Source organism: Terrapene carolina, unplaced genomic scaffold, assembly GCF_002925995.2.
Source record: "Terrapene carolina triunguis isolate 2854851 unplaced genomic scaffold, T_m_triunguis-2.0 Scaffold69, whole genome shotgun sequence".
NCBI lineage: Eukaryota > Metazoa > Chordata > Testudines > Emydidae > Terrapene > Terrapene triunguis.
The window spans coordinates 6,801,036-6,818,785 of record NW_020664420.1 but is presented as its reverse complement, the minus strand read 5'-3'; the positions used below and the strand labels follow the sequence as shown (position 1 = coordinate 6,818,785).

At 47.1% G+C, this 17,750-nt stretch overlaps 1 protein-coding gene across 1 annotated transcript in view; it reads left to right on the top strand.

Annotated features, from left to right (window-relative positions):
• Window positions 1-9,463, top strand: part of LOXHD1 (lipoxygenase homology domains 1) — a 279,511-nt gene extending 270,048 nt beyond the window's left edge. The window contains exons 44-46 of the mRNA XM_026649217.1: window positions 635-773; window positions 3,654-3,815; window positions 8,981-9,463. Of these exons, the coding sequence (XP_026505002.1) occupies window positions 635-773; window positions 3,654-3,815; window positions 8,981-9,461 (782 nt within the window). The 3' untranslated portion in view covers window positions 9,462-9,463. The remainder of the gene's footprint in view (window positions 1-634; window positions 774-3,653; window positions 3,816-8,980) is intronic.
• Window positions 9,464-17,750: the final 8,287 nt, after the last annotated feature.

The following is a 17,750-nucleotide window of genomic DNA, read 5'->3' as shown; positions in this document are numbered from 1 at the left end:
CATATGAAGTGCGGACCTGTTTTACAAATGGTGGTTGCGCTCCCTCAATGAGGGGTGTCCATATGAATTCCACCAGCTCCTCAGCTGCTTCCACAACCCAGCAACACGATCTCAGTCTTGATGGAATTGCATCCAGTTAGCTCTCATTCAAGCCGCACGTTCATCTAGGCACAAGGTTATTCATCCCACTGCTCCAGCCAGGTGAGACATGATGGAGGCACAGATGTCATCAGCATACTGAATGCACTGCAGCCCCTGTAGCCTCACTAACCATCCTAGTGGCCTCATAGCCACATTGAGCAAGACAGGAAACCATATCAACCGCTGCAGCACACCTGCCATCAGGGCAGAGGGACAGCTGCTCACAACTGCCCTTTGAGTTCTCTGAAAGAAGAGAGCCACTCAAGAGTAGCCCCAGACACTCCTGCTTGTTGATCCTCCTAAGCCTATTCTGTTTTCTGTTTATTCCTTCCCTGAGGTAAAATGTTGGCCCCACAGGAGTCAATGGCAAAGCTCCCGTTATCTGAAGGCCATAGTGACAGTCCAATAGATAAGTCTCTGTCTGGCCATTGTCATTGATTGCATCTGCTCTGCTCTGGCTATTTAATTTTGTGCTTTAATTTTGCCTTGGAAGCCTATGAGATTGTCACAGTGACGAGTGACACAGAGGATGCAGAAACGAAGGAAAACATCTGGATCATCTTAGAAGGAAAGAAGGGCCGCTCAAAAGAATTCCTTCTGGAAAACTCCTCCAAAAAAAGGAAATTCACAAGGTAGGTGAGATAGGCCTTGATGGGTGAGCAGGAAGGGAATGTCACCAGCTGGGTCTCTCTTACAAAGGCCCCTCCCTCCCTTCCTCTGGCAGATCCATGGAGCAGCATTAGGAGTGTCAGACCATTTCTTACTTTCCTTTCCGAAAGATACAACAGGTAGTAATGTGGAAGAAAGAAGTAACGTTTGCCTCTGGAGGCCAAGTTTATGAATGAGCAGAAATGTCCATCTGGGGATTGGACACGTACATATGTGTGCACATATCCTTCAAAACTTAAACAAGGGTCATGATACTTCAGGGGTTTGCCAGATGAGCCTAAGGAGAACCCCAACAGGCTCAGCTGGGAGGAGCTGTAGAAGAACTCATCTGAGGGGGAGGTGTTTTTAACATCTCCGACAGAAGGTTGCTGGGGTGGAAGAGAGTAAAAATAAGTCCAGGCTAAATGTTGTCAGTGCTGTTTAGATCTGACCTAACATTCCAAATCTTTGGTTTAGGAATGAGAGATCTCTGGTATATGTCCTGGGTGCAAGAAAAGGAGAGAGAGAAATGATGAAAGAAAACTTTATACTGCAGATATGCATGGGCGCTATTATGTGTAGTGTATAGACTGGCTGGCGGCACCTTTATGTAGATGAAACGAATGAGAGTCCGTCTTCCACATTTCAAATCTACACCTGAACACACTAAGAACTGGTCAAACCCCTCTAGTTATTAGTATCCATGAGATAGGTTTTGTGTTGTTTTTGTTTATGGACACTGTACACAGTATGCTGCCCGTAGACCACAAAGAATATTAGAGTAGCCTGTTTGTTGTGGAGGGAGGGAGTGTTTTTCTGTCAGGAACTCAAGAGAGTTCCTTCCAAAGCAGGCAAACTTATAAGTAAATTGGACTCTAATATTAATGGCACCAGTGTGTATGTAGCTATTTTAAACATCAGTGACCAACAGCGAACAGCCATGATACGAGGAAACCTCCATCTGTTAACCAGTGCTGTGCTCCTGTTATGAAGCGGTTTGGCACAGTTTGGGGACGGATAGGACTGCAATAAAAAGAAACAACGAGAAAAACATATTTCACAGAATAAGCAGATTGTCTGTGGTGGTTAGAAAGGAACCTCCTCTATTTACACAATTGGCCAGGGGTATAATGGGGCTAGGATTCCTTCCTCTGAAGTATTAAGCATTGTCTACTGTTGGAGACAGACAACTGGATGAACAACTAGTTAAGGCTATGTTCTAGTCAGGGGTATATAGTACAAGTCATGGACAGATCACAGTCAGTAAACAAAAAATCATGGCCCGTGACATGTCCATGACTTGTACTATATACTCCCGACTAAATTTTGGGTGCTGCGGGAGGGGAGGGGGGAGGCTGCTCAGGTGCCCCCAGGCCAGCCGCACCCACCGCTGCAGAAGTCATGGAGGTCCTGGAAAGTCACGGAATCCGTGACTTCCGTAACCTCCCTGACAGACTCACAGCCTTACTAACAGTCTAATTCAGTGGTTCTCAACCTGTTTATCATAGTGGGCTGCATATGCGGCCCACAATGTATTATATGGACCACAGGTTGAGAACCACAGGGCCCTCCCCTCCCCCCCAAACCCACACACAGTCGCCTGTGCCCAGCACCCCCCTACCCAGAGACACCTCCACAGAGTGGGACCAGGAGTGGACCCCTGGGAGCAGGGCTGGACAGCCGGGACCCGGACCTGCCACGTTGGACCGGGCAGCCGGACCGGGCAACTGCAGCGCGGGGCCGGACCCCTCCGCGCAGGGCTGGGCAGCCGTCAGCCAGACGGGGACCCCGCTGTGTGGGGCCAGGCAGCTGGCAGCCAGGACCCAAGGTGCCAGGCCAGGAGTGGAGCCCCACCTAAAACCTGGGGGTGCTGCAACATCCCCGCAAACCCCTAGTTTCCAGCACCCAACCCCCTCACTGCCCAGATCTGCCCCCCCCAACCCTGCCCAGAGACCCACTCTCCTGCCCCCTGCCCTCCTGCAGCACTCACCAGCCCCCTGCTGGTAGGAACACTCCTGCAAGCTGCCTTATGCTCTCTCCCCTTCAGCCAGCCCTGTCCTCTGCCAGACCAGAGCGGCAAATTTTGAATTTTTTTTAGCATGCAGCTGGGCTAACTGGGCTGCGGGTTGAGAACTACTGGTCTAATCCAATAAGGCAGCTACTAAATCATAGAATCATAGAATATCAGGGTTGGAAGGGACCTCAGGAGGTCATCTAGTCCAACCCCCTGCTCAAAGCAGGACCAATCCCCAGACAGATTTTTACCGCAGTTCCCTAAGTGGCCCCCTCAAGGATTGAGCTCACAACCCTGTGTTTAGCAGGCCAATGCTCAAACCACTGAGCTATCCCTCCCCCCCCCCACAGGCTCAGCTGTAAAGGTACACAACAGAAGAGTTGGCCAAATGTTTGACAGAGATACATTGTTCTTAAAAGCCCATCTTGAGAACAGCTTAAAAGCAGGAGGGGTAGTTTGACTAGGGGTTTTAAAAGCAGCTATGCTCAGTAGATCTACAACAGATACAATATCTGTCAAAGGAAAAAAATGAATGCTTTAGGGGAAAATTAGTCATTCTTTAGCTTTCTCTATAACAAGGCAAATTGATTTTGGATGTGAAGTAGCTCAAACATACCCTGGAAGGTCCTAGTGGTAGTAATTTAAAGTGTCATCCTAATCAGGAAAAATACTGAATTTAAATACGGAAATTATACTTTGTGATAAATAATTATGGGTTAAATCAAATGACTTTAAATGAAGGTTTGTTTTATATCTTTCATAGCCACGCTCAAATTACTTAATGCCAACATGACACAAGTCATTGCCAGGCTCCAAGATGCTAATTGAAACTCTTCTATGTTTCCTGCAGGGGAGCAACAGACAAATTTCTGTTTTCTTCAAAGAATGTTGGTGATATTGCAGCCATCTGTGTTGGTCACTGTCCAAAAGATGGAAGGAAGTCAACCACAAAAGTTGATGTGTACTGGCATGTTCGAGAGATAATCATAACAGAGATGGAACTTTGCAACAAGTAAGTTGTTTCCATCAAAACAGATATGCAGTATGCAATAAAGAACTCCAGGGGCTAAAGGCAGAATGGCCTGGGAGATTTAAATAGTATTGTAACCAGGTTCTTCATAGTTAACCTTTCCTAGCCATGCATGTTGAGCCTTAAAAATTCTTAGCATGCTTTAAAAACTAAGGGCAAGATATTTAAAACATTTAGGAGAGGCCGCAGACAAGTCTAATTCGCATGCATGGTTTCCATGTTTCTGGTGTGAAGTATTTGTATGTACAGATGGATGCATAGTCATAAAACAAATCAGCATGTATTTTGCAAAAAAACAACAGCCCTGCACTCCTAAACTCGTTGAAAATCGAGACCTGGTCATTTAGATTCTGTGGGCCACTTTTCAAAGATTGGCCTCTAAACTGCTTCTGTGAAAATGACATTCAGGCATGTCAGTATTCAACATGGGAGAAACCTCAGATTTGACTCCCTTTGCATTTTGGGATGGTTCCAGTATGAATCCTTGGATCCAAAAGCACCTCAGGAGTTATCTACAAAACTATAACGGGGAGACACACCTCTTGAGCGCCTCCTGCTGCTGTATGCAGCACTGATAGACTTGCTTGGCAGGTCTTCTGTGGCTTGGCTCTCCAGCCAAGTCTAGATGAACACCTTCTGGGGTATATACCATCTGATAGATAAACAGTCTATTTGCCCTTAGTAGGTGCCTTTCGCCCTTTCTTTGGGCTCCCAACTCAGTCCTGCCCACTTTGTGGGTTTTACACTACTTTACTTCTAGCCAGTAGCAGAACCCAGGGCTGCCCAATACTCCAGGTTCCAACCCAGGGACCCTATGAACAGCCACCACATACTGCTCAATTTCAATTAGCTGCCACTTCTTTCCTTGGCCTCTTCCTACCTGTCCCCTTTTAGCTTCACCCTTATCTCAGGATTAAGGTCTTATGTCCTCTCTCCCTGCAAACCCAGCTAAGCAAATGCTGCCAGTAACAGACTCTGGCTATCCTGTAAGCTCCTAAAGCCGGAGAGAAGCATCCCCACCTTGCCCCTCTAGTCCCAGCCAGGAACTGACCTGCTTGGGCCCTGCAGTGCCTTTTATTTGAACCTGCTGGGCTCTGATTGGCCGCTTCCATGCAGCCTCGCTAGGCATGTCCAGGATCCACCCTTGCTGCTCCTTTCCTGGGGCAGGATGATGGGGCCTCCAGGAGGGGGCCACAAAGGCCCAGTACACCCTGTCACAAAAACCAAAAGATATTTTTATTCTCTGGTTTGGAGATGGCAGAAACCTTCCAAGGTTTTCAAGAGACTTCAGCTTATCTTGGTGATCTCGTGTGATCGGCTAACCTCTCAGCACTTCAACTCCCTGGCCCCATCAGCCTGAGCCCTTCATTTGGAAGTGGCAATGTTCATGCAGAATTAATGAGCTGCTAGCGCTGAGAATAGGCAGGAAAAGGAAAAGAATGGTCATCCGAAGAGCAAATACCTACTAGCTGTCAATCTTGGGCCAACATAGCTAAGCAAGCACATCCAAACTATTAATGGATTCCTTTTCTTCTCTGCGATATTGCCACTACCGTTAAAGTATTTAACTTTAAGGGTTTCATTCCTGCTGAGACAGTTTAGTGTTTAAAAAGAAATCCTTGATGTGAGATTTTTGATGTTAAGTGTCTCTTCCAGCAAATTAATCAACAGCTAAATCAAATCAGCCTGTAGAAGGGCCATGTTAATATTTGCAATGAAAACTCAGTCAGTTATAGTCTTGTCTCGCAATCAGTGGAAACGCCCTTAACGCCCGACCCTGCAATCACAGCCACATGCCCGAGGGTATTGTGCATCTGAAGGGCCTCACCGGAACCAATGTGGCCCCACAAGGGGACGGGGGTCTTCTTAAAGCACAATTCAAGTCTTTTATTTAAACATGACATAGTACAGCAACAAGATTCTGCTGTAAGTTGCAGCCTGTCACAGCCCATCCTGCCCAGAACCCTGGCTTCTTAAATGTTCTCCGTAACCACAGCCCTACCTAGCAGCACCTGCTCCAGTTGCTGGATCCAGCCTTCAGTATTGCCCATCCCAGAGGTTCAAAAATGATGAGAGGAGACACCCCCTCCCCCCGCGTTTCCCTCTACCCTCTCCCCAAAAACCAGGCAAATTAAAAAGATTGACTTAACAGTCATGATTTTATTTTAAATAATATATTTCGGTTCTTTTTCTTTGCCTTTTGGTTTTAGAGTCATTAGCATACAATTGGGTCATGTTTTCAAGCTTTTCTCTGCAACTTTGAGGGGTAGAAATTTACAAGAAAGAAGGGAAGAAAGCAAGCTGAGATTTTCACCTAATGAGACAATTCCCCCAGCTGAGGTTTTAAGGAAAACTCAGACTATCACAAAATCCACGATAAAAATCCCAAGAGCTGGCAACACGGCAGTTGTGAGAGAGTTAAAAAAGCTCTCACTGGGAAGTACGTTCCCACCCCTGAATAAGGGCTTCAGGATTTATTCTCATCAGACCCTCCCAGGTACAACACTTCTTTCCAAACATGGGCAGGTATTTCTGTGGTTTCAGACGCATTCAAAGTGTTGTAAGACCTTAAGAACTATGGTAACACTATGGTGCTGAAGAAGCCCTTTCTTCAGGTCTTAATTTTCTCCATGCATAATGCAATCCAGCTGAATTCCTTCAGGGAGTGCCTGCTGCGGTTTGGACAGGAGAGGGAGGAAACACAGGTGGAAATGACTTGCATCATTGCAAATAAAATACCTCATTAAAAGCCCAATGTCCAAATCTCTGGCTGATTACCAGACACACAGTAATTTCTGAGTATGTTACATGCTTCCTGTACATCGCCAGGGGCATCCCAGTGGAGTGAAGGGTTTTCAGCATCTGGTACATATTTCAGTGCTTGCTGCTTCCTTTGTCTGCTCAGGATGAGCGGAGAGTTATAAACGAGGAGAGAGGGGGGACACATACTTCCTCCCCCAGCCTTTAATATTCCCTCTTTTCCTGTTCTCCCTCACCTCTGCCCCCTTCCTTGTCATCCCATTGATGGTGGTCATTGCTGAACTTCACCTTGATGGGTGAGAGCATAGATGATGCACCTAACTTTGAAAACTTGTCCCTAAGTTTGTTTGATTGTTTTAAATCAAAAAGCAGCAGCCTGCCTGCTCTGCTGGGCTCTCCGATAGTAGCCATTTGGGATATTATTTTTATAGCTCTGTGTGTGTACATGACACTTGACAGGCAAATAAGACGACATGGGCACCACATTCAATTCTGGCATAAGTTGAGTGACTTCAGTTACCTAAGGACATGTTGGATTCTCCATCACTCAAAGTCTTTAAATCAAGAGCGGATGTCCTTTTAAAAGCAATGCTCTAGCTCAAATAGAAGTTATGGGCTTGATGCAGGACTTACTGTGTGAGGATCCTATTGTTTTTGATCTTCAGCCCTAATGCCTAACTAAACGTGCTAGCGCAGCACTCCTGTCATGACACAACTCCCTCAATAATCCTCCCCTTGGCTCTGCAGCAGGGCCGCCGGGGGGGGGGCAAGTGGGGCAATTTGCCCCAGGCCCTGGGCCCCGCAGGGGCCCCCACGAGAGTTTTTTGGGGCCCCTGGAGCGGGGTCCTTCAGTCGCTCCGGGGGCCCCGGAAAACTCTCGCGGGGCCCGGGCCCCCGGAGCTTCTTCCGCTCCGGGTCTTCGGCGGCAGTTCAGCAGCGGGGGGTCCTTCTGCTCCGGGACCCGCCGCCGAAGTGCCGGGTCTTCGGCGGCAATTCGGCGGCGGGGGCCCCCTGCCGCCGAAGACCCCAAGCCCCCTGAATCCTCTGGGCGGCCCTGCTCTGGAGAGGGCAGCACTGAACCTGCAACATGGCGGCCTCACAACAGGTTTTCAACCTGGAAATCCGAGGAGGGGCTGTTCAGCTAGGAAGCCCCTTCCCCTTGCTACGTTGCATGTACGAGATGGCAAATCTCAAGGTGCAGTTTAGGAAGATTGAAGTCATTTAAACCATCTGCTTGAAAGCATGGGATTTGAACAGTCGTGTTCTACCAATGTTTAGGGTTGCTGTTCACCCCTAGAGCTACAACAGCCTTCAGAATAAGTCCCTGATATCCAAAAAACATGGGTGGTGGGCGAAGCTTCTTCTTGGGGAGGCTAGCCCCCTGCCCATCTCTTCCAGCTGAGGACCCGCCTCTTCCAGCCAAAGCCCCGCCCCCACTCGCTGCTGTCAGCCACCCCCCATGGCCCTGGCTGGGACTGCGGCGGAGCTCTTGGCCCTGGCTGGAGCACTGAGCCCGGAGCTCCTCCCCTGTTCCGCCCCTTTTGTCCGTGACGCCGCCCATGGCTCCACCCAATTCCACCCCCTCCCATCCCCCCATTCACTCCCCCACCCCGAGACCAGAAAAGCTCTTGGCCCCCCCCATCCCCCTCCCCAGCTGCAGAGTTGCAGCGGGGAGCGAGAGCTCCTCCAGCCCTGGGGCCGTAGTGGGAGGAGACTTTTCAGGGGGGGGTCCCAAATCCACCACAGCCCCTCCCCCCTGGTGGCGCGAGGGTTGGGGGAAGGCTTAGCCTTCCCTGGTCTCCATTATGTGTTGCCCATGCCAAAAAATCCAGTAAAAGCACAAGTAAAATGAGCTACCTGCACTGTGATTAGAGAGTGGGGGCAGAGCTGTTTGAGGGCAAGAGGGCAGTGGAAATTGTTATGGTTTGGGGGAAATCCACTACCACAGGACTTTTGAACTTCAGAAGAAGTGTAAGTGTTCATACGCATACTGTGTAACTCAAGCCAGCTGTTTTAGCTCAGTGTATTCAAAGGCGAGTGTATTGGGTAATGCTGAAATGTAGAACAACTGTAAGGTTGAAGGGCTGAGTTGACGTTCTCTGACTTGAATTTGTCTTTCCAGGGAGGCTATATATTTCAAACTTGCAAAATAATTGGCTATGTCCTTTAGAGAGCTTCCTGTAGCACACAGAGCAGTGCTGTTTCTTAAAATCCCAGAATCTTCAGTTCAAGTCCCAAGCAAGGATATGTCCCTCTCATTCTAAATACAAGGTTGAAACATTAGTAGTAGGTGAATTGCTAAATCGTCGGTCCCCATTATACCTGGGCATTCATAATGCAAAGCAAAAGGCCATATTATTAACACACTGTTAACTTTCCTTTGGCAGATATTTTTTCAAGTGCAATGCAAAAATTCCACTGAGGAACAAGAGGGGTGACTACAAAGTCTTTGAGTGTGCCAAGGTCATAGAGAGTTTTGCCAGCAAAGCCCGGAGCTTGGTGCCAGTCAAATATGAGGTCATTGTGGTTACAGGGTCTGAAAAAGGAGCTGGGACCGACGCCAATGTCTTTATCACCGTCTTTGGAATAAATGGAGATTCGGGCAAGCGTGCTCTCAAGCAGAAGTTCCGGAACCTCTTTGAACGGGGCAAAACCAACAGGTTTTGCCTGGAAACCCTGGAGTTGGGGGAGTTGAAAAAAGTCCGGATTGAACATGACAACAGCGGCATAGCAACCGGCTGGTTAGTGGAGAGGGTGGAGATCACCAATTCAGCTACTGGAGTGACCACGATTTTCCCTTGTGGGAAGTGGCTGGACCAGAACAGAGGAGATAGTTTGACCTGGAGGGAATTATTTCCAAGATATTAACAGGGATGCATCTGCAGCCTTTAAAAGGAGCTGCAATGAGGATATTTATATTCACTGCAGAGGGGTTTTTCTTACTCACGTCTTACACCATTTTGTATCATGTTTTACTTTTTAAAATATTATATTTTATATTGAAAGGATTTTAGTAGGAATATATACTCCCTGGATTAACATTTTATAAAATGAATCACGCTTTTTAAATAAAAATGTGTGAATGGCACAATTTTTCTGGTCCACTGATTATCCATATCAAATCCCCTTAGTTTACGGTTCAAAGGGTGCGGTTTTATTTGCCCAACTACCAAGGCTGGAAACTCCAACAGAGAACTGATGATCAGTCTGGCTCCTCTTTTAAAGTAAAACAGGCTGCAATAACAATTACGCTAGGGTGACCAGACAGCAAGTGTGAAAAATCGGGACAGGAGGTGGGGGGTAATAGGAGCCTATATAAGAAAAAGACCCAAAAATCGGGACTGTCCCTATAAAATCGGGACATCTGGTCACCCTAAATTATGCTGACATAATCAAGAGCGTTGGGTGTAGCAGTCCCAGTTTTGACCCACTTCTACTCAGTTTCTCTGTATTCGAGTGTGTATATTTGTTTGTGTGTACACGTGAGATGAAGAGTTGAAAGCAACAACCCAGATAAGATTTTCTGAACAGGAATTTCAGCAGGAAAGTGAATCATCTAGGCCAGGTCTCTGCTGGTGTGACTTGGCCTAGCTCCTTTGACTTCAATGGACCGATACCAGTTTACAGCGGCTGAGGATCGGCCCCAGTCCACAGGTGTTAAGCAGCTCCAAGATCATAGCTGTGAACTGAACAACATAATGATTTTGTGCTATTCAGCTGAATACATTAACAAAACACTTAACAATAATCAATTCTGCTTTAGGGAAGCAGCAAAGAGCACATGTTCAAAGCTATCTCAGCATCGTTCTGCGCTGTGTGACATGCATAGCAATCACTTGTAAAGGCAGCTGCCATTGATTTTATGGGGTTTTTTTTTTAAGTATTGCAATTTTGACGTTTCAAAAAAGGCTAGGTTCCTGGACACAGTCAAAACTGACAAACCAGCACATGAGCTTCCCAGTCCCTAATACACTTCCATTCACCTAGTTGGCCGAATTATATTAGATTTGCTAGCAAATAATTCTGTACTTAAAACAAAAAGAACATTTCTAAAAAAAAATCTTTGGGACCCCATCTCCCAAGCTAGGAGAGCGTATACTGTCTCCATTGAAGTCAATGGCAAAACTCCCCTTGACTTCACTGCGGCCAGGATTCCACACCAGGAGTATGTCCTGGTCTCCTGATTCTACCATTGTTTGGGGCAAGGAGGGAGGAACAGTTTGCCCAGTTGAGGAAGGGGGAAATCAGACTCCAAAAACCTGCAGATCTTGGGCAGGTTCCCATACAGTCTGCTCTGCTCCATACACTGCTTCCTGGCCACCCTCCTTCCCAATGGGAGTTGTTGTGCTCCCATAGGCATCTCTGCCAGCAGGCACCTCTTCATTCCCCACTCGGGACAGGGGTTCCCAATCTGAGCAGGGGCTAACTGCACACATTAATCCTGATTTGACAATCAGTGAGTTACACAAGCTGCCAACCCCCTGTGGAGTCAGAAGCCTGCAGAGCACCAAAGGGGGGTTTTCTGTGGGGAAGGGGAGAGGATCCTATAAATGCAGCAATCCCTACTTCTATGCATCCCAGCCAGGACCACAAGGGCTTCAGCACGTCCCCTCCAATCTGCTAGCTAGGCAAAGCTCACCCTGTGAAACAACTTCCTGCCCTTTCCAGCTGAAGCTTGTCTGTTGTTTCTTTACCAAGGAATCTGCTCTTAGATCCACCCTGCAGCCTTGTGCTCCCCTGCTCTGCTCTCCCTACCTGCAGGGCCGGGGGCATTTAAAGGGCGATTAGCCATAAATCCAGGGGTCAAGGAGTGAATCTCAGTGTGGGATAGGGAGCCATGTGGATTTGCTTTGCATCGAATTGCTGATGACTGGCGATGTTAATCACAGCCAAGGCCCACCAGCTCTTCAGATTGCATAATGAGCTAGGGCATTTTCCTATCCTCTCCCCTCCCCCCCCTTCTCTTTTGTTTACCACACCAGAGGCAGGATACATGATCCTAAGCGGCCTCATTATACGGCTTGTATTTCCGTAGATAGTTTAGGTACAGTCTGAGCTCTTCAAAACCCCCCTGGGAGGGCTGGAAATACTGTTATCCCCATTTTACAAACGGGGAACTGAGGCACAGAGAGGCTAAGGCCCAGCACTACAAATACATTTAGGCTCATAAGTGACTTTCCCACACAGGGAATCCATGGTAGAGCAGGGACTTGTCTCCTACAGCTTAAGCACTGGCCCATCCTTCCTCTCATATGCAGTAGCTGTAGTAAAGTAGGTCCCATATAGGCCAGCTTATCTGAGCCTACCAAATGGTACGTTTTGGTATCAGTGAGGCATTTTTCTTCTAGTATGGGGGAGCCATCCTCAGGAGTGGCACCGTGCCTTTGCAAGCTACTCTCCCCTGGGCAAATTTCACCCTACAGGGGTCCGACATCATGATCTTCTTCTGTAGGCGCCAGCCAGTGTACCTCTTAGAGTGCATTCAGCCCTGTGGCCAGGCTGCGTCAGTTAACAGGTAATTGCTTAAATCAATTCATTTTCAAAACCTTTCTGGTAAATGGTGGTTTTGGAGAACAGCAAGTTACTGAAATCTACCTAATAATCAACTGCATAACTGATCAAGTACTCACTGATGGGAATAATAATAGTGATTGACTCTTCGAAGCTGTCTGTAACTGTCATTATCCCCTCCAACTACAGACCTGATGCTACAAAGTGCTGAGTATTCAAATGGGTGGGAGTTGAGAGGATCAGACCCTGCAATGGAAATATCTAGGCCTGGTGTCTGTGCTAATGAACACCCGGCATGCTTCACTGGCATTGCCAGCGAGCCTAGGGACCTGCTGATGTTATAATGCAAGCCATTGGTACTGTATTACAGCATGTTTAACCAAATCCTTACAGTACATTATCCTGTGAAACAATGGGCAGCATTGAGGAAGCTTGTACTGCTGCTGCCTGCTGCGTCCCAGCTCTCTGGGGAATCAGGCATCAGTTACCATGGGCAAGCTGTCGTTCTTGTAAAAGGTTTCAGCCTAAGCATGCATTCAAAAACAGCCTGTAGTGGCTGGAGCCTCTGCCTGTTCATTCGAAGGGCTTGGCTGCCTGATCATCTCCTCCAGTGGCTAGGGAGATTGCTTTATTCCCCGCCCCCCATAGTAGCACTAGTATGTTATTTATAGATACTCTAGACAACCAGAGCGCTACTGACCATGGAGTTATTATCCAAATTGTGATGGATGAAATTCGGTGGCAGCGGAAATGCAGGCGGTCAGACTAGATGATCACTCTGGTCCCTTCTGACCTTAAAAAAATCTATGAATTAAAATCTATGATGTTAGCCTCAACTGAGATCAGAGCTAGGCTCTCCCAGAGGTTACATGCAGAGGTTGGGAGAAAAGAGGTGGTGTTATCCCCATTTTAAAAATGGGGAATTGCGGGCCAGAGAAATTTAAGTGATTTGCCTACGGTCACCCCACAAGTCTGTGGCAGAGTTCAATCTAACGCTCCTGAGTTCTATGTCAGTGCTTTAACTGCAGTAGGGGGTCTGAACTAGCAAACTAGATCATCCATGAAGTTGCCTAGAGCTATTCTCTTTAGTATTTTTCTACTATCAGCCTTCTAATTTTTTTTTAAAAAATCCCCCTTGAAGTAAACAACCACTGTGCATAACATTTAAAAAGCCACTTTGTGTTATAGGAGTACCATTGGTCTGCCAGACATGCCATGATAAAACTCAATTCCCAGGGATTTTTAGTTTAACCCCAAGTTCCTTGCTGGAAGTGACAGTTCGGGACTTTCAGCATTTTTGTTCACACTGTGCTTTTATTTTTGCGATAGAACATACATGATCATCTTCTTATGCTTCAGGTGGTAACCGACAAAAAACGTAATTTATGTCTGATCAGTCCATAAGGTAGGTTTCTGGCTCTGAGTAAGTGACAAGAAGATTTGTTTTTTTAAATAAAGATCCGTTTTAAAAACATAAATCAAGCAACTTTCAGGCTAAGGAACATTTTGTGTCTGTAAAAACAACAAGGAGTCCTTGTGGCACCTTAGAGACGAACAAATTTATTTGGACATAAGCTTTCATGGGCTAGAACCCACTTCATCAGATGCATGGAGTGGAAAATACAGTAGGCAGGTATAAATATACAACACATGAGGTCAGTGCTAAAGAGGCCAATTCAGTTAGGGTGGATGTGCCCCATTCCCAACAGTTGACAAGAAGGGGTGAATATCAACAGAGGAAAAATTACTTTTTGTAATGCTAATGAGGCCAATTCAATCAAGGTGGATGTGGCCCATTCCCAGCAGTTGACAAGAAGGTGTGAGTATCAACAGATACTTTTCATGTCTGTGCCACTGTTTTTAATTTGGCCCAGGCTGATAGTTGCTGTAAATCATGGCCGGCAGACAGCTGTTTGGGGGCGTATGGCCAGTCAGTTGATGGATCCAGTCTAGTACTGAGTGATCAAGTAGCTATGTCACCAAATGACACACACATTACAAGCCTGATCTGGCCTCCTCCTAGAGCAGGGGTGGGCAAACTTTTTGGCCTGAGGGCCACATCAGGGTTCCGAAACTGTATGGAGAGCAGGTGTAGTGTATTAAATTGCTCCCCGTAGGAATGTGCTACTTACGGTGTACTACTTACGGTTGCCAGTCCTGGTGCTCTGAGCAGCATGGTAAGAGGGGGAGCAGGGGGGTTGGATAAGGGGCAGGGGGTCCCCGGGGGCAGTCAGGGGACAGAGAACAGGGGCGGTTGGATAGGCATGGGAGTCCTGGGGGGGCCTGTCAGGGGGTGGGGGTGGGGATAGGGGACGGGGCCCCAAGGGGCACCTTTTCCACTTGTCTATGATTTCGGCAGCGCCGCCACGCCACTCCGTCTTTCAGTGGCCTTGCACATGCGCCGCTCCATCTTTCGGCGACATTTTGGTGCATGCGCACGGCCGCCGAAATGCTGCCGAAGGACGGAGCAGCGCATGCGCAGGGCCGCTGAAATAAGAATAATTTCGGCGGCCCTGCGCATGCGCCGCTCCGTCCTTCGGCGGCATTTCAGCGCATGCGCAGGGCCGCCGAAATGCCGCCGAAGGACATGCGCCTTTTTTCTCCGCCACTCCTCCTCAGCAGCAACCCTGGCTATGCCACTGGGGGGGGGGGGGGTTGGATGGGTCAGGCGTTCTGGGGGGGGGAGTCAGGGGGCGGGAAGGGGAGGGGGGGGATAGGGGGCAGGGGCCAGGTTGTTTGGGGAGGCACAGTCTTCCCTACCAGGGGTGTAGTGTATTAAATTGTTCCCCGTAGGAATGTGCTACTTATGGTGTACTACTTAAGGCTGCCAGTCCTTGTGCTCTGTAAGTAGTACAAACAGGGAGCAAACAGGGAGCAGCGCTGAGGGCAAGGCGAGCTGAGCCTGCGGGGGGAGGGGCCAGGGGCTAGCCTCCCCAGTAGGGAGCTCAAGGGCTGGGCAGGACGGTCCCGCGGGCCACCGTAGTTTGCCCACCTCTGTCCTAGAGCAAAGGGAGGTCAAGTGGTTCAGCACTAGACTGGGACTCAGAAAATCTGGTTCCATTCTCAGCTCCGCCACAGATGGCCTGTGTTGACCTTGAGAAAGTCACTTAATTCCCCGTGCCTCAGTTTCCCACCTGTAGCATGTTCCATATACTTCCCTCCCTCAAAGGGTGTTTTGTGAGGACAAGCTATACATATCTGGGAGGAGCTCCCATAGTATAGTCATATGGCCATGTAGAAGTACCTAGGTGGCCTAAATAGGTGCCCATTCTGTGAAGAGAATGACTTTTTTTTATGATGACCACATCACTTTTGGTTTTTTGCGTCTTTACTGTAAATACTATAAACTCCAAGAGCGGAGGAAGAGGCATAAACCCTCATAAGCCAGCGTATGAACCAACCGCTAATTAATCAGGGGCAGAAAGATTATTTTCCCTGGCAGGCAGGTTATCCTATAACTGCCATTGCAGAGTTTTTGGCATCTTCTTTTAAAGAATCTACTACTGGCCACTCTCAGAGACTGGAGTCTAGCTGGATCCATGAAAATCCCAATGCATAAGAGTTGCTGGTTGGGAATGAAGTACATACAGCTATGTAGGGAAATCGGCGCAGCACCTTTGCTTCCATCCCTCTCTCCCACTATGCTGGCTCTAGCCAATGCCATATTCCCCCTGTGCTTGAACACACTCCAAATTTGGAAAGAAAAATGGCTTATTAGTTCACTGAGCTCAATAACATCAGCTACCTCAGCAAGTCTTACGTTGCCAAGTTACTGCATAGTTCCAAAGTGAGAGCCACAGTCCCTTACTGTTGACACAGAGCACACCTGCTGCTGTGGACAGAAGTCATCACATGCCGGTTTTAGCTATACTGAAGGCAGACTAATAGCTGCTGGAAACGCCAGGCAATATTTTGCTAATAAAGGGCCAATGTTAATACCAAGGGTCACCGATCTTGCTGGGACCAAGGAGGACTATCTTGGCAGGAAAAATAAAATTAAAAAAAAAAAAAAAGCCTTAAAATTTACCCCTTGTTTTCTATAAAACTAAACACTATCCCATCTCAGGGAACCTGTTCAGTTGCTAAAACAGCTAATGCTATGAACGTAATAAGGTTCAATGGAATTTTTCCAGGGTAGAGATTTGCATTATGTGGCTAAAACGAATGCAATCTTTGCAACGCTGGGAACCTGTGTCAAAGCGCCATTGACTTCAAAGAAGCTGGAACAATTTACACCGGCAGAGGATCTGCCTGCTGGGCCTGTAAATTAGTCAGCTGTGTAACTCCTCTTCACTGCTCTGTCACCATTTTGCTTTCTAATTATTTGCTCCTTAACGAGGGACAGGCAAATTTTATTGTATTTTTTTTTCTTTAGAGTCTGACACATTAAAAATTGCAACCACCACTCTAACGGCAGCCACCAATGTGGGAAATGTTGCTGCATCTAGCTATATTTTGTAATGACAAGATTCTCCCATTCTTCCTCCTCGTCAGCCTTGTACTCGGTGCAAACAATGAGCCCTGAGAGGAAAGGGGGTGTTTGGTGAAAGGGGAGTTTCAGAACGTTCTGTGGAAGTGAAAAAAAAATTAGCCTGAAACCTGTTGTAACTGACAGGTTCATTACACTCCTATGCAACCGAGTTTATAGCAGTGCCTAGCTCTGCTGTAATACTTAGACTAGGTGATCATAATGATCCTTTCTAGACTTAAAAGCCTATGGAAGTGGGTTGCAAAATGCCATCATTTTTATTTGGTAGCATTTTATACCCACACTGGACTAGTGTAAGTGGGGAAAAAGAGGTGGACGAGCAGGCCCCTTTCTTCCCAATAAAGTTGTCCATCCAGGACTCTTTAATCTGCAGGAAGATGCTAAAAAGACATAAAAGAACCAAATTCATTTTGATACCAACCTAAAAGGTTTGGTCGCTCACAATTACAGTGCAGGGGGCCAGATGATGCTAGATACTATTCAGCATGAGTAAGTGTTACTCTACAAAGAGCCCCACTGAAGTCGCGGAGGCTATGGTGGAGTAAAGAAGCTACTAAGGGTGAATAAGGGCATTGGAATTTGGCCCTATCTGCACTAACTTAATGGGCAGAGGTATTTTTTCCCCCACACCACTTGCTTGTTACTATTTGCTGTCATTGGGCAGCAGGATGTTATCAGCCCGCCACCTAAAAGCAGCCTGGATTATGGTTTGTTGCTGAGGTTTTAAAGATAAAATGATTGTGATCTAAACCGAGTTTCTTTTATGCTTACAAAATTTTCATGCACCCACAGCAAAGTGACAGCTCGACCACACAGAGCCAGGGGCACTGTTCTTCTTTCTTTTTACCAGATCTTTTATTTGCTATTTTGTTACCCAAAAACAAATTTAAATCTTTTATTTTTCTGGCTTTGACTACCCTGCTGCAGCCACAACCTTTGGTCTTTATTTAAAACATTTTAAATCTTGTAGCATTAAGTCACCTTAAGGATTAAATGCTAAATACCTTAAACAACACTAGTTTTCTGTGCCTGGCAAAAGTATTTTCGGTTTTGCAACTTTAAACAATACCAATTTATTTTAAACTTATAAAATACAGATTGTACACAGCAGGAGTGTTCTTCAGCAAACTTGACTAAATTATTCATAGTTGAATAAT